General features: G+C 47.6%; 6 protein-coding genes across 6 annotated transcripts; 3 read left to right on the top strand and 3 right to left on the bottom strand.

Moving 5' to 3' along the window:
- Positions 1-976: 976 nt before the first annotated feature.
- On the bottom strand, positions 977-5,596 carry CORC01_13736 (uncharacterized protein; the record flags this gene model as incomplete). The annotated part of the gene is made up of 9 exons (XM_022625352.1): positions 977-1,326; positions 1,400-1,468; positions 1,533-1,554; positions 1,605-1,715; positions 1,789-2,118; positions 2,244-2,482; positions 2,638-2,746; positions 3,003-3,066; positions 3,123-5,596. Coding segments are annotated over 9 exons (3,768 nt in total), but the record flags the coding sequence as incomplete, so codon positions are not given.
- A 669-nt stretch (positions 5,597-6,265) lies between these two features.
- Positions 6,266-8,182, bottom strand: CORC01_13735 (tetratricopeptide; the record flags this gene model as incomplete). The annotated part of the gene is made up of 4 exons (XM_022625351.1): positions 6,266-6,418; positions 6,489-7,705; positions 7,757-8,061; positions 8,112-8,182. 4 exons carry the CDS (start codon positions 8,180-8,182, stop codon positions 6,266-6,268), a joined length of 1,746 nt encoding a protein of 581 aa, XP_022468132.1.
- Positions 8,183-8,826: 644 nt separating this feature from the next.
- On the bottom strand, positions 8,827-9,585 carry CORC01_13734 (ubiquitin carboxyl-terminal hydrolase, family 1; the record flags this gene model as incomplete). Its single annotated transcript, XM_022625350.1, has 1 exon — positions 8,827-9,585. One exon carries the CDS (start codon positions 9,583-9,585, stop codon positions 8,827-8,829), a length of 759 nt encoding a protein of 252 aa, XP_022468131.1.
- A 1,362-nt stretch (positions 9,586-10,947) lies between these two features.
- Positions 10,948-11,990, top strand: CORC01_13733 (uncharacterized protein; the record flags this gene model as incomplete). The annotated part of the gene is made up of 3 exons (XM_022625349.1): positions 10,948-11,103; positions 11,194-11,443; positions 11,503-11,990. The coding sequence occupies 3 exons, from the start codon at positions 10,948-10,950 to the stop codon at positions 11,988-11,990; spliced, it is 894 nt and encodes a 297-aa protein (XP_022468130.1).
- A 2,676-nt stretch (positions 11,991-14,666) lies between these two features.
- On the top strand, positions 14,667-15,472 carry CORC01_13732 (ctr copper transporter; the record flags this gene model as incomplete). Its single annotated transcript, XM_022625348.1, has 3 exons — positions 14,667-14,795; positions 14,859-14,907; positions 14,967-15,472. 3 exons carry the CDS (start codon positions 14,667-14,669, stop codon positions 15,470-15,472), a joined length of 684 nt encoding a protein of 227 aa, XP_022468129.1.
- A 6,508-nt stretch (positions 15,473-21,980) lies between these two features.
- Positions 21,981-23,500, top strand: CORC01_13731 (FluG domain-containing protein; the record flags this gene model as incomplete). Its single annotated transcript, XM_022625347.1, has 4 exons — positions 21,981-22,216; positions 22,273-22,489; positions 22,549-23,072; positions 23,137-23,500. The coding sequence occupies 4 exons, from the start codon at positions 21,981-21,983 to the stop codon at positions 23,498-23,500; spliced, it is 1,341 nt and encodes a 446-aa protein (XP_022468128.1).
- Between the last annotated feature and the right edge of the window lie 17 nt (positions 23,501-23,517).

The following is a 23,517-nucleotide window of genomic DNA, read 5'->3' as shown; positions in this document are numbered from 1 at the left end:
AAGTCACCGCGAGGTTATGAGACTTGTCAATACACCAGCCAATCACCTCGGAATCAAGTCTGCTTCCCTCCAAGTACCTATTAAAGTCATTAACAGACGTGAGTGTTTGATAACGGGGTTGCCTAGTATTTCATTGATACTCGCAGACACAAAGAACACACCGAGCAGACCGAGAAGTTTGAGTACCATCAAATGACACCATCTGGACTTCGGAATGACGACTTCAGAACAACTCGGCCGAGCTGGCAACGCTTCGACCAAGCCAATTACACCGAAGAATAGGCATCAATCTAGCTACGGGATTGATTTATCCCTGCTCCTGGACTGGACCGCACGCTTCGTTTGGTTTCAGTTCGTCCCGGCTCAGCAGTCGAGCATGATGTCCAGGGTTTACAACTTCTTAGTAATTGAGCAACTCAATTGGCTCTCCATGTTTGACCGAGAGTGCCGTATACATCAGGGACGGGCGATCGGGAGTATCCGTCAAATCTGAAGCCGGCACCGTATAGGGGCTTCATTGTCGTTTGAGAGTTGACAAGCTAGCCGAAACTTGGCGCAAGCTATCACGACAGCGGAAAGGAGAAGAGGGCCTCAGAAGGATGAAACAGGCGTGTATTTTTGATATATTGTGCGCAGAACCCTACTTAGTTTTGTAAGAAAGTTGAGTGCTGTTACAGCAAGGTCCGTTGATGACCTCGCTCGCAAGGAGAAGAGTGAAGCGGAGGCAATAGCTACGGGTGCCACCCAGAGATGAAATCAATCTTCGTGACCCCATGAAGTATGTTGCATATACGGCTCATGGGCCTCCTCCGGTCCAGCGGCGCATTATTCAAGATTGACAGATGCACAGCATGCTCAAACCACCAATATAACAACGAGAAACCCATTTCTTCAAACCAGGATGCCAATACGAATCCAACAGCGGCTGCCAGAAAAAGGCAACAAGCCAGACCGAATCCCCTCCCTCAAACAAACCTCAAAGCTGCTTCCCAGCAACCTCCTTCTCCTCATCTCTCTCCCTCCTCCTCCTCGGCCTCAGCGCAGCAAGCCGCCTCCTCACGCTCAGCATCTTCTTCTTCTCGTTGGCCGTCGTGCTAGCGACAGGTTGCGAGAGAGAGGACCTCCGCAGCCGGCTCAGCTGCGTCGAGGCGCCCAGCGACGAAGGGGGCGACTTGCTGTGGCTCGCGGCCGCCAGCTTCTCCATCTTGCGGGCCTCGAAGAAGCCCGATACTCGCCTGTAGAGCTGCTTTGCTTTGCCTTGCGTGATGAACTCGTAGATCTGTAAGGAGAGGGCAATGAGGAGGAGGGTTGCGACCAGACTTAGGACTGTGGGAGGGGGGGGTTTGTGTCAGTCGGATTTTCGGTTGCAAGAGGGGGGGCCGCGTTGGCGGGAACTAACCACATGCGAGGATGAGGGTGCCGGCGCTGATTGGCGATGGCAAGCCCTCGATAGAGATATCGAAAATGCCTGTTTCCAACAGTTAGTCTCTTTCTTACTTCCTCAAAAGAAGCGGCCTCGAAGGACTGCGTACCGGTTGCCCAAGATAAAGGGGCCTACGAATATTAGCTTTGTGGAAAATGAGTGGACACAAGATGCGACTCACAAATACAACGGTTGCCCCGGTAAAGATGAACAGAATCTTGGACTGCTCGCTCGCAGACAGCGCCTCCTCGATATTGGCTTCCCTCTGCCTCAAATCCAACAACGTCGTAATCTTCCCACAACGTTAGCATACACATCCGATGACCCCCTGAGTCTTCAGACCTTCCAGAAAGGCAGATACTCACTGAATCCCGAACCCGATTCGCATCCTCCTCCAACCTCTTGAAAAAGTCTAATGTCGGGTGCTTATACGGCTTGACGGCGCCTTGCTTCTCCCCTCCACCATCGTCACCACATATACTGCCAACCCGAGCCGCCTCCGCCTCGCGGAACCCGTCATACACCCGCTCCTGCGACCTAAGCACCCGCTTAATCATGTTAATCTCCTCGCGCACGTCGTCAATCTCCTGAAGGAGCTCAATTTCGGCGCGCAGGTCGTCGAGCACCGTCTTGGACGTGCCCATTTTGCTGATAGAGGCCTTGAAGTTGGCATAGCGCTTCATCGCTTCGTTGGACTGTGTTTTGTGATTCCTGGTGTCAGCTTTATTCCCAACCATGGAAACGAAACTCCCCTCTTTCCTCGAAGCTCATACGCTCGTAGAGCATCGTTGGATATAGGGGGGAATGTTAGAGCACTTACCACATGGGCAATAGAGGCCGCAAAGATGTTGCAATAGCTCCTCGGCCCCTCAAACTGAAAGTGAAACTCCTCCTCGCTGTATCCCACGGCGCTCTCGAGGATACTCTCCACAACGCGCATCATGTCCGTGTTCTCGGACCGCATGTCCCTCGTACCAAGCACGCGGTGCTTGATCTGGTTCAACAGCGTCTTGGCGTTCTTGTTATCCCACCGATCAGGGAACGCGCTGATGATGGTGTCTACAAGCGAATGTCATGTCAGCTCTCGTCTATCAAGAATCCTTTCTATCCTCGTTCCCCTTCTGCTCTTTTTCTCTTTTCTTTCCTCGTCTTTCCCCTCTCACTATATGGGGAAAAGAATACAATAACAGGGGCAAACAGGGGCAAAAACTCACGCTCGTCAATTCTCCAAACCCAAAGCTGCGCAACAACCAGAATCTGCTTCCGCCTCTCCGTGTCCATCCGCCTCTTCTCCCTCGAGATCCTGGCCTGCACGCTGCTCGCCTGATCCTGCCGTCCTGCCATCCGCCCCAGCTCTGCCTTGGTCCCGTCCGTCTTCTTCTGCTTCGAGCTGCTCTGCCGCGAATACGCCCGCTGCGCGTGCCGATCAAAAGGGCTCTGCTGCTGCTGCTGCTGCTGCTGTTGTAGCTGTTGCTGTTGCTGTGTCTTCTGCACCCTCGTCGACGCGATCCCGTCCTCCGTGAGAGGTTGCTTCCCCAACACATCATCCGCAATCGTATCACCGTCTCTAGCAGTCGACCCTGCCGTCGAACCTGCCGTCGTTGTCCCTGTTGTCCCAGACGACGACGCCGCCGCCGCCCCCGCTGCCGCAGCAGCAGCAGCAGCACCAGCCAACCGCCCCTCCACACGACGAAGATACCGAAACAACACCTGACTCTCGTTCCGCAACGCCAGGTCGCTCGCGCTCAGGCTCTCGTGGTACGACTGATCCAGCGACCGCGGCACGTGCAGCTCCGACTTTGTAAACGTCGCGCGCATCTTGGCCATGGCGTCAAAGTGCGCCAGGTGAGGGAACAGGTAGTGCTGCAGGTTCGTCGGCATCGCGCTGAGGGGGTGCGGTCTCTGCGGCGCGGGTGGTCCTCTCCTCTCGTTGCCTTTGCCTGCTGATGCTGCCGCTGCCGCTGCCGCTGCCGCGCCGCCACCGCCAACCATTTCCATCGGACGAAATACCTTGGCCTCGTCCCCGATCTGCACGTCCTGAAGACTCCTCTTTGTGCCCTCGTCAATGTCGACGTCGATGACGGGAAGGACTAGCGAGAACATTTGCGATCTAGGCGGTGCTACGGCAGCAGCTGCAGCTGGTGTTGAGCCCGGTCCGGACGGCGGTGTCCACGGCAGCCCTCCCGTCACCGGCGGTCCGAGACTGACCTCGGGCATGATATTCCCATCGCCACCATCACCACTACCACCACCACCACCACCTCTTCCATCCGCAGCAGCAGCCACCCCGGCCGCCGCAGTAGCAGCCTCCATCTTGAAATGCGGCTTCCGATACGGGGCATTAATCCGAATCTCTTGAAACGTCTCCTCAATAAACGCAATAATCCGATTACACTCGGCATCCGTCCGGCCATCCACCGCACAGATGCGCTGCACCAGGTCCATCACCCACGCCACGTTGTTCGCAGGCAGATGGAACCACCGCTTGACGGGCCTCTGCTCGTCCCGGTGGTTGTTGTTGTTGTTGCGCCCAGCAGCACCACCAGCAGCAGCGGTCGTATGCGAGCTCTTGCGGCGCTGCTGGCTGACGTGCTTCCGCATCTCCTTCATGCTTAATCCCCCGGGGCTGCCCGGCGGTTGAACACGAGGGGAATGGGGTGGCGAATGAGACGGCGTCGGGAGGGGAGACAGCGTCGGACTCCCCGCGGGACTCTGCGCTGTGGAATGCGCCCTCGATCGCGCGGGGGTCCTCGTCGGCGACCCGACGGGACTCCGTGCTGACGTCTCCGCCGTCCCGGCCGACTGCGGAGACGGCATCGGCAGCGGCAGCGGCAGCGGCGGCGGGGGTGGCGGGGGTGGCCTCGGGCTCAACTTGACCTCCGTCTCGGGATCATACAACAAATCCCATACACTCAAACTCTCAAAACTGCACTCGGACATAGGACACCAAAACAACCCCTTGAAATGCCTACACGCCTCAATCTCCGCCTCCTGATTCGGCTTGGACGGCGGCCTCGTCTTCTTCCGCCTCCTGCCGCCACCGCCGGAATCAACCAGCACATTCTGCTTCGGCACAACCTGCGGCGAATTAAACAAGTCGGCAATCGAGTTCCGGTTCAACAACTTGGCCAGACTCTGCGGCGTCTCCCCCATTGTCGAAATCACCGTCGGATCCGCCCCGGCCTCCAACAAGTCCCGCACCATTGTCTTATTCTCATTCTTCACGGCGTGGTGCAGCGGCGTACAGTCCTCCGTGTCCCGCACATCCACGTCCGCGTCCGCCGCCAGCAACGACGCGACGACGGCCTCGTGCTCAAACATGACCCCGGCATGCAACGGCGTCTGGTCGTCCTTGTCCTGCAAATCCACGTCCGCCCCGGCAGCGATGAGGATCCTCACCACCCCGTCGTGGCCCTCGGACGCCGCCTGGTGGAGCGGCGTACAGTACTCGTTGCTCATGGTGTCAACGTCGGCCCCCTGCTCCACCAACATCCTCACAATCGCCTCCCGCCCGTGCCGCGCCGCGACGCTGAGCGGCGTGAAATCGTTTGCGTTCTGCGCCTCGATGGAGACCGACCCCGTCCCCAACAACATCATCACCACGCCCTCGTGCCCGCCCCGCGCGGCATCGTGAAGCGGCGTGTCGCCCACCGCGTCCCTCGTCGCCGGGTTCGCGCCGCAGTCGAGCAGCACCCGAATCACATCCTCGTGACCCCGCCGCGCGGCAATGTGCAAACTCGTCCCGAGATCCCGGTTCGGTGCGTCCACCACGGCCCCGTTGTCAATGAGGAGCCGCACAATGGAAGGGTATCCGCTCCGGCTCGCCTCGTGAAGCGGCGTCTCGAGGAAACTCTCCTCGGCGCGCACGTCCGCGCCGCCGGGTACGCACACCAGCGTCCCGACCACGTCCTCGTGCCCGTTGCGCGCGGCGAGGTGCAAGGGCGTACACCTATCCACATCCCGGACGTTGACGTCGGCTTCCGGGTTCGCTTCGAGGATCGCGACGACGATGGCGTTGCGGCCTAGGCGCGCCGCGTGGTGGAGGACCGTCCGCTCGTCGTCGTCGCGGGTGCGGAGGACGGAGGGGAGGGAGGTGATGAGCTGGCGGACGTGGGCCTCTGTCACGGCCGGGTCCGAGACGTCTGTTGCGATGACCTCGATGAGTTGAATGTATGCTAGTATGTGTTAGTCGTGGCAAACAACTACTGAGGGGGGAGAGTTTGAGACATGCCTTCTTTCATTGGTGAGTCCATGACTGTAGATGGGACACCTACCAAAGTAGTTGGTGAGACGAACAAATGTTGGTATCAACAAGAAAAAAAACACATCAAGGCCCTACAAGTGTTCTTCTCAACAGACTCACGAGTTCGAGGTATCAAATAGTGCAATTCTATAGGAGATGAACTCAGGCATTACCTCATGTTTCCTCTGATGACAATTCTCATGAACGGCTGACACTAACACGAGCCAATTTTTACGGGCCTCATCTGGCACACCACTACTACCAAAGTCATCAAAAACCTCTTTACGGCATGGCATGTCTTAGAAAACCGCAAAGTCTACCTACAGCTCTCGCCTCGCAACTGACCTTAGTACCTAAGTGCCGTATCTCATTTTCGGGGTGTGCGGCCGCGCAAGTCATTCAGCACGCTCACCAAGACATACAAGGGCACTCACGTGGAATATCTCTGTTGTTGGGGTCACATTACAACCACTACGAATGACCTAGTGAGCTCCTTTTAACGTTTCTTCGTCCAACCATTACGCATGACCATTTTCTTCTTCTCCATCTGCGACTCCTCTGCACCCGTCCCCACACTACCGCAACGCCACTCCGATTTCTCACCGGCCGACGCGGATAACTCCCGCCGCTACAAGCTTCTGCACCTTGGATCTGATTTCGGGGTTCTTCATGTGCTCATTCAAAGCAGCGGGATCCGACTGCGCCTGCTGGAGGATCGACTGCATAATGGGGTCGTTCATAATGCTCATTATCTAGGACACAAGTTAACAAACTAGTCGCGGATGCGAGGAACCAGGCAATGTGCCGGTCGCATATGCTTACCTCGGGGTCCTTGGCCAACCGCTCCCGCGTCTGATCCTCCGTCTCGTTCTCCCGCGCAGAGTACATGGCGTTGAGGGCCTTTTGCTGCGTCTGCTCAATCTCACGCGCGTTGGCGCCCTTGTGGCTCTCCAGATCGACTTTGGATGCCTCGTTGCAGGCGTCCACCGCCTTGGAGTATTCGCGCATGCCATGGAAGGCCTGCGCTTTGCGGATGTAGCCGCGGATGAAAGTCGGGTCCTTCTTGATGGCCGTGTTGCAGTCCTCGACAGCGCTGGGGAACTCGAGTAGCTTGATAAAGGCCGCCGCGCGGTTGCTGTATCCTCTGGGGTCATCGGGGGCACGCTTGGTCATCTCCGTGTAAGAAGCAACGGCGCCCGGCCAGTCGCTCTCCTTGAACTTCTTGTTACCCTCCTCACGCGCCTCCTCAGCCTTGGCAGGGTCGATGTAAGCGAGGCGAGCCGAGTCGATCTTGTTGCGCTCTGCCGCGCGAAGCTTGGCGTTCACGTCGGGGGTGCGGTGCTCGGTCAGTGACTTCTTGTAGTTCTCAATGGCAAGATCAAGATTGCCCTGCTTCTCGTACGCGGTACCGATACGAGCGTAGCTCTTGGCGATGAGCTTGAAGTCGGCGTAGATCTCGCGGCCCTCCTCGACGGCCTTTGAACAAGTCTCGATTGCCTTGTCATAGTCGCCCTTCTCAAAGTACGCGGCACCCAGGTTGTTGAGGTAGGTGATGTCCTTGTGCAGCTCCCACGCCTTAGAGTAGTGTGCGATGGCCTCGTCAAAGTTGCGCTTCTTGTAATTCTCGGTACCGAGCGCCTTCTCTTTGTCGGCGGCCTCCTTTGCCTTCTTCTTCTCAATAGCCTCCTCGTCCTCTTCTTCGGGTTCGGGCGCGGGCTCGGGGGTAGGGGCCTTCTTGGGTGCAGCAGGCTTGGACTGGGGAGGAGGAGGAGGAGCATCGCGCATCTCTGCGTCCTCGGGAATGTTGTCGGGCATGCCCATTTGCATGTCGACGCCCATCAGGACACCAAGAACCTGCAGCATGCGAGGGTCGCTGAACAGATCCGGCGAGGCCGAGGGGTTCGCCTGCATCTGTTGGAGCTTGGCCATGAAGGCGGGGTCGGCGAGGAATCCGCTCGTCTTGGGGTTCGCGGCGAGCTTCTGGACGAGTTGGGGATCGTTGAACATGCTGCCAAGGCCACCCATCGGGTCGCCAGCGTCTGCAGTGAGTCAGTATCCATACTTATTCTTTTTTGCGAGTCTTCACGTACCACCGCCAGCCTCCGACTTCATCGCCTTCTGGACGGCAGCGAGATCCTTCTTCAGACCGGCGTTGTTGGGGTCAACCTTCAGTCCCTCCTCGTAGGCATCGTTGGCCGCGAGAAGATCGCCCAGACCATACTGCGCTGTGCCGAGGCGTCCCCAGCCCTTGGGCCAGTCGGGCTTGATCTCAGTGGTCTTCTTGGCATCGTTCAGGGCGTTTTGCCAGTCCTTCTTGGAGGCGTAGGCTGCGGAGCGGTTGCTGTAGAGGATGTGGTTGTCGGGCTGGATCTCAATCGCCTCGGTGAACTTAGCGCTATTTTCTGTCAGTGCCTTGACCATCGAGTGGAAATAGAGACAACTTACACAGCCTCGTCAAAGTTCTTCTCGGCAATGGCCTTGTTGCCAAGCGCCTTGAGCTCGTCTGCGGAAGCCATGACGATGTGGGCGTCTTTGGGAATGTGCGGGTGACTGATGAGGGTTTAAAATTCGAAACTGGAGTTCAAATGCAATCGCAACGTAGATGGTTTGAAGGGTATCTGGGAGACTTTGGTGGAGGAATTGGGGGAGAGAAAACGTGGGATTCTCGTCGTGGGGTGAGGCAGTCAAAGGCAGCCAAGGCGGAAAAGAAAACAGCCCAAGCTCACCCTTCTAGCTCTTTCGATCGCTGGAGCGGCGCTGGGTGCTGATTGGACGGGCGGGGCCGTTGGCTGGCTCGTGCAGATGGAGGGGTTCAAGGCTGAGTCTGCCCAGCTCGCCCTGCCACCTGCCACCCCTCACCCCTCACTCCGGTGTGCACCTGCCACCGAACCAGGGCCTTCGGTGAGGAAGGTGAGGACACACCGACGGCGGGCAGTACCAAGATGTGGACCACGACGACTTTGCTTCATCTACTTGTCCAATGTACTTAATTGATACCTATCTAATGACTCGGCGGTGGATCAAGCCAATTAATTGACATGATTTCAGTCAGAAAAGGAATGTGCACCTGCTGAGCTATACTCGCCGAATCCTGACCCCTTCTCCAACTTAGAATCCCCTAGACAAGCAAACGACGCCGATGTAGGGTCATACACCACAATCACTCCTCCCTCTTGGCCAAAGCGACAATACTAAACTCCAAATTCCCGTCCGCAAACCCAATAAACCTCTTGACCCCCCTCTCCAGCGCCTCCTCGCTCAACATATCCTCCCCGTCACCCAATAACCCCCGATCAACAGGCCCATCCGACCCCCCCTCCAACTCCCACAAATGCCCGTCCTTACCCTTGACAAACGCAATGAAATGATACCCAGGCTTCTCCTCCGCAGGCGGCGCCACCGTATCCCCCTCCCTCGCAGCCTTCATATGCGCCTCCTCGAGCGCCTCGCTCTGGTACAACACATCCGCCCTCTTCTCCCACGTCAACGGCTCCGCCTCGTTCAGCAGCGCATCAAGAAGCGAACCCTCCCGCACAAACTCCCTCGCCGGCCCGTTGCCCACGGCGTGAATGAGCGCGTACAACCCGCACGCGTTGCCAATGGTCTGCCGGAACCAAATGACTGGCTCGTCCGGCCCGGCGCCCGCGTACGTGACGCCGTCCTCCTTTGCGAGCCTGGTGTCGTCGGCGGCGCGGACCTGGTAGTACATTGGCGCCGGGGAGATGAAGATGAGGGCGAGCGCGGGGCGGGGCACGAGGGAGAGGAGGGAGGCGTCGTCGAGGCTGTAGACGTCGAAGAAGCCTAGCGAGGGGGAGATGCCGAGGTCGTGGATGAGGGAGGTGAAGACGTCGGGGTTGTTTTCGAGGGGGATAAAGGTCTTGTTGCCAGAAGGGGTGAAGTAGACTCCTTCTGCGGGCATGGCGGCGGATTTGATGGGGGTAATTGAGAATGTGAGGGTTCAATCTTCTCTATTAGGTATGATTCAAGGAGTTATGAGTTACGCTAGTTACGAGTTCAAGATAATGTACTTTGAGCTGTTGTTGGGTAGTTGATGGATTTGGGGTGAGGAAGTTGAGGCATGGAGAGGTCACTCACTTACACGCGGTAGGCTAAAGGCACGTCGTTGCGTGTACGCAAACCCAGCGCCTGCCTGGAACCCCGCACGGTGATTCATTTTCACCGCTTTGTTCCTGGTGTAGACAGTAAATTTGGCCATTCAATTTCCTGGAAGAGGAATCATCTTATTTCCTTGGTAGATATTTCGACGAGGGCAGATTAAATTGGTCATTTTCATCGTGTGGCCGTTCCATGAGAATAGCGGCCAAGGAATGAGTGCACCCTCCCTCCGATGTTGGTCTACTCGACGGATCATGCTTGACAAGCCCGCCTGCCCTTGTAGATGTTTTTCCTTCCGCCTTGGGAGCGCTGCTGTGAGCGTTTACAAATTTGGCTGTATAGTTGAAGGTTTCCCACTCACTGTACAACTCACTGCATCAAGATTGCGATGCTCATTGGGGAAGTTCCTATCTGCATCGTGGTCATCTACTACACTCACCTCTCTCTGGAGCCTCAAGATGATACCGTTATTTCGGGTCAGAACAACGCCCCAACGGCACTCTAACGACTTGGAGCAGTCCGAAACATGAACAAAGCACGCCAGCTTTCATCACTACCTTTCATAGAGACAACATCAGCCCAGCAGAGCTACTCAATTCCGCCATCCATGCTCTCCACACTCCGCTCTGCTTACCGAACATCTTCGGACATCGGCAGGCCACCAACGTCCGAAGTCCCGGCTCAAGGTCCCATTCCCCCGTCCCCCAAGGGGGCCCGATTACCCAATCCAGGAACCGCACCCATCGGCCCCCCCATCCCGTCGGCAGCCACCGCCATGATCCCACAACGGCATTAGCGGGAGCTCCCCAGGTGAAACCGCGCCAGCGCTCCCTGCACATCACCCCAGCGATCCCCCAGCACGGGCCAATGGCGAGGTGGCTTTTAATCAGCCAACCTCTCTTTCTTCCTTCACCCCACGCCGAGGACGCGGAAGCTCCAGACAAGTTCGGAACATTGGACAAGCTTGCCTTTCCTTGCCCCCGAGGAGAAACACCCAATACAAAGCTGCGTTGCGCTGCCGCTGTTGTCTCGGTCACGCAACCCCGACCCTCGATTCCCTCAACGGGCGGCAAGGCACCACGGCGAATCGTACCACTTTCCACCCTGCACCTTATATCAGCTGCGCCATTCGCTCTCGCCAGGCCCCCGCCGACCTCTTCTCAACATGGCCGGATATCTCCTGCTTGTGATCCCAAGCATTCTCATCAGCTTGCTAGCTTCCAGAGCGCCATTCATGATGACCACGACACCACAAACAACCAAGCCATGGGCCGACGGGCCCATGAAGCTCATCACCACGCCGCAGTACGCGACCAAGAAGGTTCGTAGCTCGGATCCGGATGACGAGCCTGCCCCAATTAATGGGAAACGGGCCCAACACCAAGAAGCTTGAACTGACAGCCTCCAACAGACCGATCTCTTCACGCTGGGCTCAACGCACATGGCCCTGCTGCACAACTCGATCCTGCGAGGGTACAACTCCATTTACCAACAGGCACCCTACATCCAGGAGGCGGACAAGGCGGACTTTATCGGATACTCCCAGACCTGGTACAAGTTTGTCAAGTCGCACCACGATGACGAGGAAGAGTCGCTCTTCACCAAGGTCGAGGATCTCCTGGACGACAAGAATGTCTTTGCTGAGACGCACAAGGAGCATGGTACGTACCCGGCATCTGCCACGCCTAGCAGAGACGGTCAACTGACAAGAGACGGCCAGAATCTTTCTTGGGCGGCCTCGCCGAGTTCAACAAGTACCTCACCTCTTTGTCCTCGCCATCCGACTTCTCCAGCGCCAAGCTGCTCGAGATCATGACGAGCTTCCAAGAGCCATTCGAGAACCACTTCCACAGCGAGATCAGCACCATCGCCGGCATGGCCGAGCACCCGAACGCGCCCAAGGCGGGGACACCGGAGGCGGCCAACGCGAGTCTGACGTTCAAGACGTGGGGCAAGAGCACCGTCACCAAGGCAGGGACGGCCGATGTTGTGCCGTTTTTCCTGCTGAATCTGGACAGGACGACGGAGGACGGGTTGTGGGCGAATTGGCCGCCCATGCCGGCACCGATCAAGTGGGGATTGATCAATATCGCGGGTGCTTGGCACTGGGGATGGTGGAAGTTTGCCAGCTGCGACGCGGCTGGACAGCCGAGGGAACTGTATGCGTTGGAATCCAAGACGGAGGACAAAGCCAAGGCTGAGTTGTGATTGAAATTCTCTCGGATGACCGCCGGTTTTCGCGGGGTTCTTTTTTTGGGATAACGGTTTGGCGTTTGGATAAAGTTTTGGGCCCATGTATCTGCACTTGTAAGAGAAAGCTGATGGCGGGCAGAAAAGGGCCAGCTCTGATGGTTTAATTACTATTATATCCCCGCTGAAATCCCTTGCCCACATTGATGCCAGGGCCCAGGTCCAAGTGTGCCGCGGATAAAGTTGAACAGGGACGCGTTGAGCGACAACGTCACGCGTCGGCAGCAAGCCGTTAGATCGACGGCGGGAATCGACGCATGGCAGCCGCAGTCTGGAGAGATACTTGTAAGTCGTAGAAGAGAGAAGCTAAAGTAGCGCGAGATTGCCAGCTTGACGCTAAAGCTGCTGTTGCAGTAGGCTTCCTTGTTGGCTTCATCTCCCCGGCCTCGGCTCTGCGGTCCTAGCTCTGATCTCTTCACCGATATTCTTTTCATGGAAATCCAGACAGAGACATGCAGTGAAAGCAGCAGGCCAAGAAACGAACACGATGTGGTCGGTGATCAAGCGGCTAGCAAAGCAGCCAGCGGGCTGTAGCGAGCAATTTAGAGAGGCGAGGCGAGCTGCAATGCGACGCAACCCCAACGGCAGCCCGATATTGCAGAAGCAGGCGCACCACGCCGGAGTGGCGGATCCCTCGTCCTCTGGCCCAATAGGCGACAAAGTCGTTTTGGGGCTCTTTTTTGGCTCTTTGCAACCGCTGTTGAACCCTGGTTGGATTGGCTGGGTTTCCCGCAGGCCACAGCTTTCTTACCTTGGCCACCAGCCAGCCCAGGTGACGGAGCAACGCTTGAGGCAATGCATCGTCGTCTGGAATCGGGACTCTGGAATCGAAATTCTTTCGCGAATGTTCTCAAAATAGCGCACGGCAGGTCGGAGGCGTCAACCGTTTTCCTTGGCCAATTCCACCGCATCGCATCACATCAGCCGAGAGGTTCTGGGAGCAACTGTCGCAAACTTGCGGCTTTCCAGTGAATCTTGGCGACCTGTTCCAAAGGACAGTCTGATTCTGTCTGATTCTGCAATGCAAAGAATCAGGATTTGGCAGAACGGTGACTGGCCTCGCTCAGGTTCGAAGAGCTGACGGTCGTACTTGCGAAACACGGCGGGTAGCGGGCATGCTAACAGTCTGGCGAGAGGCGTTACCGTCATTCCTGTGTGAAGCTGGGGAAAGACCCCGCGAGCCGACGTCGGGATATGCGACGTGCATGGCGACCTTCTCGTTCGTGATGAACAGCCCGACGGAGGACAGGACTAGAGCCATGAGTCGCAGCTCACCCGCAGCATTATTGCAACGGTCTCTCTGAAAATCTCTGGAATCGGTTTGTTGCTCTAGCCTCTGTGCCTCTGTCTGACTCCGAGTGGGTTCGCGTGGTGTTTTGAGCCTCGGGGTGCATCTGCCATGCAGTGGCCGAATGTGAGCCGAATGTGACCTGCCTGTTGCAACTTTGCTGGAGGTACGAAGAGGCCAAAACTGGTGAGTCAAGCCTGCGGGAGTGAGACATGGCTTGATAAGTGAGAGGAAATCGGGGAGTAAGTGTGAGAATGAAGCCACACAGACGGGACGGAACATCGAGAATCGAGCATTGCCTTCGGGCAGGTGTCGTGCAGGAATCAGACAGCGGGGTCCTACCAGGTTGTGTAAACTGCAATTGGGCGTAAACTTGCTCAAACACTCTCAGGACGCGTGAGGATGCGTGAGGCAGGAAGCGATAGCGTTGTCTTGGCAGCAGGAGAGGCAGGAAAAGAGGCAGTTTTACCCCCATTTTCCCCGTGCGACTTTCATACATGCTCCTTCCTGAACATACGATAAGGCAGGTCACTCCAACGGCCACCTCCCGTCGTTGGTTTCTTCCTTCCAACTTCCATGTCCTCCTATACGTACCTTACCTAATGTAACACAGGTCCCACCGTACTTGCGATAATTGCTACCAGCGTGAAGAACAAATGTCTTTCTTTCTTTGGTACCTTAGTCGTATGTCCCCGCAAAGATCCAATGCCAAGTCCATCGCCTGGTACGTGCCTTAGAGTTGAAGTAAAGGACCTCGTCGAGTGGAACCTCATCATCAGATAAATCATCGACACATCCTCGTTGCTGCATTTACACCGGTGCCCTCCACCCGCCACGCTCCACCCCGGACCACCAACCAACCATCTTGTCATCTTCACGACTCATATTCTCAACTCTGGATTTCCGTGGTGTTTCCTCTGCCCATCTCCCACCGAATCTGATTTTGGACCCTTGTTTGTCTCGCGGGAAGGAATCTAGCGCAAACCCAGTCCTTGTATCCTTGTATCTCCCTCTCCATCCCATGGAAATCTAGCTCAAAGTGGGGCTCTTGGCAAAGGTCGTTCTTCCCTTGGCGGCAAAGACATGAGAAGATCTTTTCAATACCCTGCTGGCCGGGGCCGTATATAATTATATCTAGAAATATCCCCATTGCTCAAACTCTATTCCGTCCTTTCTTCTCTAGCTTCGCTTTATCACGACAGCTTCCGGGCCGCCCCTGCTACTCTCGACCGACCATTGTTCGTGAGTATCACGACATTCGTATTAGGTGCTACTACTACTACCACTACTACCACCTTACTATACCACGGATCGTCTTCAGCAGCATCTACGAATAAATCAACAAAATGGACGGCATGTCAATGGCCACCACAACCGCCGCCATGGCTGCTACTGGCACCATGAGCATGGCCGCTACCACGAGCACCAAGGCCGCCATGTCTGGCATGGGAAGCAGTACCGGCTGCAAAATCTCTGTGCGTGCCGGCCATCACCACCTTGACTCGCGTGAAAACGGCATCAACTAACCAACTTCTCAGATGTTGTGGAACTGGAACGTCAAGGACAGCTGCTTCATCAGCAGCCAATGTACGAACTGAGACCCCCCGGCCTGTCCTCACAATACTCAAACACTAACACCACAACAGGGAAGATCACCTCCAACGGCATGTTCGCGGGCTCTTGCATCGGCGTCATCCTCCTGGTCATGGTCCTCGAGGCCCTCCGCCGCGCCGTCAAGGAGTACGACAGATACCTCATCAAGGCCCACAGACAGCGCTACGCCAGCGCCGGTGCCGCCTCCCCAAGCTCCGCTAGCGCCGACGACCACGCCAAAGGCCCCTCCGGCTCCGCCGCCGCCATCGCCGCCCACGTCGTCCCGCCCTTCCGCCCCAACGTCCTGCAGCAGGCCGTCCGAGCCCTCATCCACATGTGCCAGTTCGCCGTCGCCTACTTCGTCATGCTGCAAGTCTACTTTGCTACCGTCCGAGAGAATTGCGCTAATAACTTCTTCAGGCTTGCCATGTACTACAACGGCTACCTCATCATCTGCATCTTCATCGGCTCCTACATTGGCGCCTTCCTATTCCAGTGGGAGACCCTCTACGATGAGCCCACCTCTGCTGCCCGCGAGGCCACCGTTTGCTGCGGTTGAACACTGCCTCAGATGTTTTGCACACCAACTTGGGTTTCATGGGAGAGGACACGACGTCATTGAAGAGGAGTCATAATGCTATACCCTGGCAACTTTAGAGTTGTCTTATTGTTTAAAATCGTAATTAGGCGCTAGTAATAGAAGCACACTCTCCAATATTACCAATGGTGCGTGTCAGACTTTGCCTGGCTTCACTAAGACAAGGTGATCTTATTCTATCAAGATCCCATCCCATAATTGTCATAGAGCATGACCATTCCTTGACACTTCCTCGTGGGGTACTCGGACCGTGCCATTCGAAAGGCTCGTGGTAGGTGTAATGAATTCTATTTCTCCAAATAGGAGTTGTTGCCGCCTCCTTGCCGAGAGATTGACCAGAGAGTGATGGCATTCGACTAACACCTTGACGTTCCCAAGAATGTCACATGATGAGAATTTCTATACAAGTACCCCCACGTGTGCCCTCAACTTGGCTGGTTTCAACCATCATCTGACATCGCACCCTGAAGAATCTCAAACACTTACCATCAGAACGACGAATACAATGACGACCACCGGTCTTTGTACCACGGAGCTCGGCACCGGCTTCGGTATCGAAGTACACTATTTCCCACTTCATTCTGTCTCAGTCGAATAAGGCGCCCCGCTCAATCGATAGAAGATCTCGTCAACAAAGTGAGCTTGGGAAGCCCTTCCTGAACTTTAGGTGCCTCTCCTACCAAATTTCATAATAGGTCTGGGTAGTCGTATTCCGCAAAAGCTGCCTGGCCAACGAAGCTCACATCGCCCTAACCCGCCAACTGGGCAACCTCGACGGCGTGAACCCCTATGGGAAAGCAGGCAGCGGCGCACGCTCCCAGGCAGGCTTCACCAAAGCCCTTTTCCACGTCTACTCGAGCTCCGGGCGCCGGCAGGTAGGATATTTCTCTCGTAGTGTCTCATCAGCTGCCTCCTCGGGGAAATGGGTTTAGGCTTAAAAATCCCCATGGGTACCCATTTAGGTATGCACCCATTTTACCTATGGGGATCAATAGGTCCCTATATAGGTCGTGGGTATCGTATAGGGTATAGGGACTTAACTGAGTTTTAGGGATAGGGATTTAAGGTATACTTAAATAGAGAACTAAAGATTTTAAATATAAGTATTTAAGTATAAATAAACTTTTTAAAATTTAAAATAAAAAATTAAAATTATAATTTTAATTTTTAAAATTAATAAAACTATTTTAAAATTATATTTATAAATTAAATTTAAATTTAATACCGGTTCCGTAACCGTTTTATAAATAATTTTAAATTATTCTTTTTTTTATTAAACGTATTTAAAAAAGGTTTAAATAAATATTATAATTGTATTTAATTTTAAATATTAATAATTAATAAAAAACTAAATAAAAGTAATAACGTATAACGAAATATTTTAAATATTAATATTAATAAATATTTAGATTATTAAGAATTACTAGGTATTTTATTAAATTTTAAAACCGTAATTATATATTTTAACTCTATTTTTATTATTATTTTAACTATTTTAACTTTTTTTATAATAATAAACGTTAAGTAATTTAAATTATAAAAAATAGTCTTGCTTCGTTTTTAAATAACTTTTAATAGTTAATATTTTTTAAGTATTATAGGTTTTAATATATTAAATATTAACTAATCCCATTAATATTATTTAATAATAAAAATAAATTAAGCTTTAATTGTTTATATAATTATATTATAACGAGAGTAATAGTAAATATATCGGCTATAACTAAAAATTCGTTCTAAAAAAATAAAAATAAATATAATATAAAAATAATCCCATACTATATTATAAAAGCTTTTATATAATAAACGACGTTATAATCGCCGCTAAAACCTAAATATAATTTCTATATAAAGTTTTTTTAATACGAATTATAAATTAGAAATAGATATATCGATAATTAAAATTATAAGCTTACGCTTTTTTATAAAGCTATTAATAATACGATTTATAGATTAGTTAATACTAAAGGTCTAAAAAGGATATTAATATTATAATTAAATTATTATATCGATTATTATATCGATTATTATATCGATTATTATATCGATTATTATATCGATTATTATATCGATTATTATATCGATTATTATATCGATTATTATATCGATTATTATATCGATTATTACGTAAATTAATTAAGAGAAAAAATACGTACCGGTTTTTTAAGGTTTATAAATACTTAAGTTATAATACTATAAATTAAACGGCTAATTTAAAATCGTATTATATCGTTTTATTTAATAATAAGGTAATAATTATTAACATATAGTCTTTTAAACGTATTATATATATTTTTAAATATAATATTACCGTAATTATTAAGCTTTATAAAACGAGGATTATCGGATTTATTAACTCCTTTATTTAAAGAGGTAAAAAAGAGGGCTATAATATAAATCTTATGATTAATATTTTAAAAATCTTTATATTTTTAAAGTTTTTAAAAAGCTTATATAATAACTTTATTTAATAGATCTAGTTAAGACGAGTTTTTAGAATTTTTTTTTTATAAGAATATTTATATATCGTATAAGGTATTACCGTACTAATTTTAAAAGATTTATAATAAAAGAGATATTAATGAATATATCTCGGCTTAGGATATTAATAAAAAATAAAAAGATCTTAAAAACGTTTAAAATAATTATTAATTATTCCTATTTAATATTAAATATTTTTAAATATATATTATTTATTAAATAAATAACGAGATATAAATTAACGTATTTACGGAGTTTATATATATATATATATATATTAATATAATCGAGTTTTAATATATATAAATATTAAAATTTAATTAATAAAAGGCTTTTTTTAACTTGGTATTTTTTTATAATTAAAAAAAGTCGGAAGTATATTTTAAATTATATTTTATTTTAAATATAAAATATCGAATTTAATTTTATATTAATAATAAATTTATAAAAATATATTTTAGAAAATAAAATACTTTTAAAATAGTTATTTCAATTATAGAATATTAAAAGGTTATTAACTCTTTTTTAAATATTTTAATAGGATTTAAAAAAGTATTAAGATTATTATTTTCTTTTTTAAAATCGGACGTATCGAGATTTTAAAAGTTTTTATTTAAAAAATTTATTAATTTTTTATTTTATTAATTAATTTAATATATCTTAGCCGTAGGCTTAATTTTTAATTATATATAAAGTGCTTTTATAACGAAATTAAAAATATAAATTAAATAGCGGATATATTTTATTTTTAAAAAAGGGATATAAAACTTTTTAATATAATATTTTATAAAGTTTTTTAATTTAAAGTTAAATACGTTATTTATAATAATTATTTTAAATCGGAGTAGATTTAAGAAGTTAAGGTTTTAAAATATCGAAATAATTTCGTTAAATATTTAGTTTTATATATATTATTTAAGGACGTTTAGGGTTTTTAAAAAGATAATTCGTCGATTTTAATTTAAATTAATAAAATAATATATAATACTTAATAAAAAATATTTCGAGCTTAGTATAGTTTAAATATTAATTATAAAAAAAACTTTTAAGTTTTTTAATATTATAATAAGTATAGTTATATAAATCCGAATAGCTTTTTTTTTAAATTTAATTAAATATAATAAGTGGGGACGAGAGAATAAAAAAAAGGTTTAACCGCTTATAAAACGTTTAAAAAAAGCTTTTTTTTATTATATTAAAAAAGAGATTAGTTTTTATAATAAAATATAATAGCGTTATTTATATTCTTTTTTTTATTAAGCGTTTAAATATAATCTAATTAAAATTAAAAAAAAATTTAATAAATTTAATTATTATATAAGGTTATTATATAAAATTATTATATAAGATTATTATACAGGGTTATTATATTAGATTATTATATAATATTATTATATAGAGTAATTATATAAAATTATTATATAAGATTATTATACAGGGTCATTATATTAGATTATTATATAATATTATTATATAGAGTAATTATATATATTTTAAAAATGCTCGGATTGCGAGCTAAAGTAAATATATTATCGATTATTATTAGTATATATAACTACTTTTTTAAAATAAGACTTTTTAAAATAATAATCTTTTATAAATAACGTTTTTTAGGTTCCGGGCCTTAGATAAATAAGGTAATAATAATAAAACGTATAAATAATAATAGGATTTTTATTATCTCGACGGGCTTTTTATTAAAATTTAATTTAAATAAAAGAACGTCGAGATTTAAATTATTATATTTTCTAAATAAATAATACTTTTATATTATAGTCTTTTTTTCTTTAAGGGCTATAAATATTATTATAAATATATGTTTAGTAATAACTTATTTAGGCTTATTAGCCCTTAAATAAGGAGTTTAGTTTAAAATATATAATACTATATTAATATTTTAAATTTTTAAGAAGGGAAATATAACTTAAATTTAAAAGTTCGGTCGGGGGATCTTAAAAATTATTCTATAAGGCTGCTATAAATAATAAAAGTTATTTTATATAAAAGGATTTAAAAAATATAAATATAAATTAGGTATAATTATAATAAATAATTATTAAAATTTAATAAAGTAAGGTATTAAGACCTTCGGTAATCGTCCTTATTTAATCACTTTATTTTAATATACTAGGGATTTTAAGCTTATTTTTTCTTCCTTACGTATAGAATATCCTTTTCCTTTTAAACTATATAAAAATATTAATAATAATTAATAGGCTAAAGGGGTTAAAATCCCTACTATAAGCGGGAATAGAACCTCTTATATTAAAGTCATTATAAATAAATAGAGAATATTTATTTTAAATTAATTAACTAAATATTATTTTAAATAATATTAATCCATAACTTCTATTTAAATTAAATATTATTTCTTAGCTACGAAAACTATTAACGCTATTTCGAAAGCTATTATCTTTATTTTAAAAAGAATTTATTATATCCTTAGGGTATTTACTACTTTTATTATAATAAAACAAATAGAATTCGCCTCTTATTAAAGTATTAAAAATACTAAATCGGGGTATAAAGCGATTAATATCGCTTAATTTAAGCTCTTATTAATCGAATGATTTTAATATTAGCTAATATAAGCTAAAAGATATAGACTTTTACTTAATAAAAAAGCGTATTATTAAAATATATTAACTTAGGCTAGAAGTTAAAATAATAAAAACTATTATTCGGATTAGGAAAGGAAAAGAGTTATAAAATAAATTACAGTATATTATTTAGAAAATATTTATAAAATCTTTTTTATTAAAAAAAGCTACTCTTTTTAAAAAGAAAACTATATTTAAGAAAATTATAATAGTTAATAAATTAAAAAGAAAAAGAAGATATAGACTAAGAAATAAATAAATTATTTATATTTTAATAAGAATTTAATTTTAATATATATATAGCCGTAGCTTTAAAAGAGATTAAAATTTAATAAAAAAATATTAATTTATTATTAAGGAAGTTACTTTTTTAACGGCTTATTTGCGAGGTTATATATAATATAAACCCTTATCTTCGTTTTTAAAATAATATTTTAAATATAATATAAGAAGTTATAGAAGTATTTTTAATATCGATATTTAAAAGTATATTTTTAATTTTATTTTATTGTTACGACTTAATACGTATTGCTAAACTAGGGCCCTGCCCTACAGGACCTACGGCGGCTACTATATTATATATATAATAATAAGAACTTAAACGGCCTCTTTTAAAATAAAAGAATTATAAATAAATTATATAACTACGATTATATAATAAAATAAAAAATAAACGCTTATAAATAAATAAAATAAGCGATTATAAAAATATAGGACGAACGACTGCTTAATAAATAATTAGATAATAATAAATAAAATATTATAAAGGATATATTTACGATTAAGATTTATATATAAAATAGCCCGAGCTAGGCTTAAAGATAGACTTTTATAGTTTTTTTAATAATTAATTTTTATATTAGATCTAACGATCGCTTTTTATTATTTTTATTAAAAACTTATTTAATAGAATTATAATTAATTATTAAAGCCTTATTTATTTTACACCTAAAAGCGAGAAGTCGCTGCTAGGGCCGCCCAATCCGGTGGGAAGTGCCGCCGTTTTACGCGGCACAAGCAGCGAGAGGGAACTGAGCGATGGGCGGACACTGCCAGGTATTAAATACTTCGTCCTGCTGCCTCCAACGCCTGCAACCTGGTCATGGCAGTGCGCCCCACACTGCTATTTTGGTCCAAGCGCCTACCATGTCCTTCTACCCTGCCCGTTGGTCATGCCAGCACCGGTTTGCTGTTGCCAACTCCCTCGCTTTCTGGCATCCGTTGGAGCGGTTTCTGGCTGCTCAGGCTGCTGAGGTTCTGCTTGACGAAATGGCGCCGCCCGACATAAAGAGCGGCATCGTGCCTGCCGTCTTCTGTCGTCTTCTTTCGCCTCAGCACACTCTCACGACCTCTCTTCTGCCGCTGCGACGAGCGACCATCTCCCAGCCATGGCCCGGCCAATGCTCCCCGATTGTCGCCCTCAACAAACAAAAGCAACCGTAGACTTTTTGAAGCGGTTTACCGACCAAGAAACACAACGGCGGATCGCGAACCAGCCGAAGCCGTTCTCGGCTGAGGAGCATGCCAACCTACGCAAGCAGCTTAAGAGCGTCAACTTCATCAAGCCGAGATATGCAGACGAAACCGAGATCAATATTGCGGTCGTATGCAGGAAATGGAAACGGTTCGCTGCGAGAATCCCAGGCTTGTTTTCTCATTGACTGAACTCTATTACAACAGTTACTGTCAAGAGCAGAAGCTCGGTGAATGGCAAGCGGCCTTGGAAAACGTAACTCGCGAGACAATGATGAGCTTCTTTCTCCGGATCAGCGAGTGGTCGATAGGGAAAATCAAATCATGGGGTACGACGCAGGTATATATCCGGCAGTTTCAGCAGCTATACACCACCGTCGCCGGTCGCTACATGGACAGGAATGATGCGAAAGAGCTCTACAAGGTATCTACCAATTGCGGCAGTCGACAGTTCCACAATGATGCTGACTTGGGCTGGGCTAGTTCCACCACACGATCCTGATTCCCCGCTTCGGATACCGGGCACCTAACATCAACGGGAAGCCAGTCCTCGGAGCCGATAACCTGCTGGCCATCTTGACATTCAACATTGCGTATGATACGGGTATCTTCCCGTCAGAACGGCAGCGCACTCAGCTGGCTGGTTGCTACCAGCTCCTCTGCTACACTGGCGCGCGACCTGCCGAGGTTGTGCATGCCGAAAGGAAAAAACCCAAAGACGGATGCACGGACGAGATTTTCAAGCTCCAAGGCGTCAAGTCCCTTGATCATGAGTGTGGCAAAGACGCAGAGAACGTGGACTATGATGACCAACCACCACAAGACAAAGACTCCCTTCTCCTCGACCGACTGTTGATACAAGAAACAGTTGGGCGGGGGCGTCCGAAAGCCTTGTGCTATGAGGACATACTCATGATGATTGTTCGCCATCCAGTGACGGGACGAGCCGTACCGGCGATGGCCGTCAAGTTCATCCACCACAAAGGGGCTGACAATAAGCCAAGGCCGTGAGTATGCGTAGCGCCGCGGCTCTAACCCCTTTTGGTGCTTTTTTATGCTGACTATGAGCAGGACTGTCTTTTTCTTTACGCCTGCAAGAAGGTTCATCTTCTGTGCCGTCAGCACCATCATCGCTCTAGCGCTCCATGACCAGGCTTTCGACGCAGCAAGCCTGACAGATGCAACCCAGGTCCTAAGAGCAGAGGTCAGGGGTCCAGTCCAGTCTACGGCTTTGCGGTGGAAGCAGTCAATGCTCAAGGTTCCGGTTTTTCGAAAGCTCAGCGGCGGTGCGTTGGCCGTCGACGAGGCCATGAGCTATTCCAAATTACGAGACGACATGGGCCGACAGAGCCTTGATGCAGGTTTCGAGAAGGCCTGGACGCCACGGTTCGCCCGAAGAGGGGCGGCGAATGCAGCAAATGGTAGGTTGAAGTGAACAGCAGTTGCCGAGGA

This window comes from Colletotrichum orchidophilum, assembly GCF_001831195.1.
Source record: "Colletotrichum orchidophilum strain IMI 309357 chromosome Unknown Scaffold_210.1, whole genome shotgun sequence".
Lineage (NCBI taxonomy): Eukaryota > Fungi > Ascomycota > Sordariomycetes > Glomerellales > Glomerellaceae > Colletotrichum > Colletotrichum orchidophilum.
The sequence above is the reverse complement of the archived record's forward strand: the minus strand, read 5'-3'. Positions and strand labels throughout refer to the sequence as shown.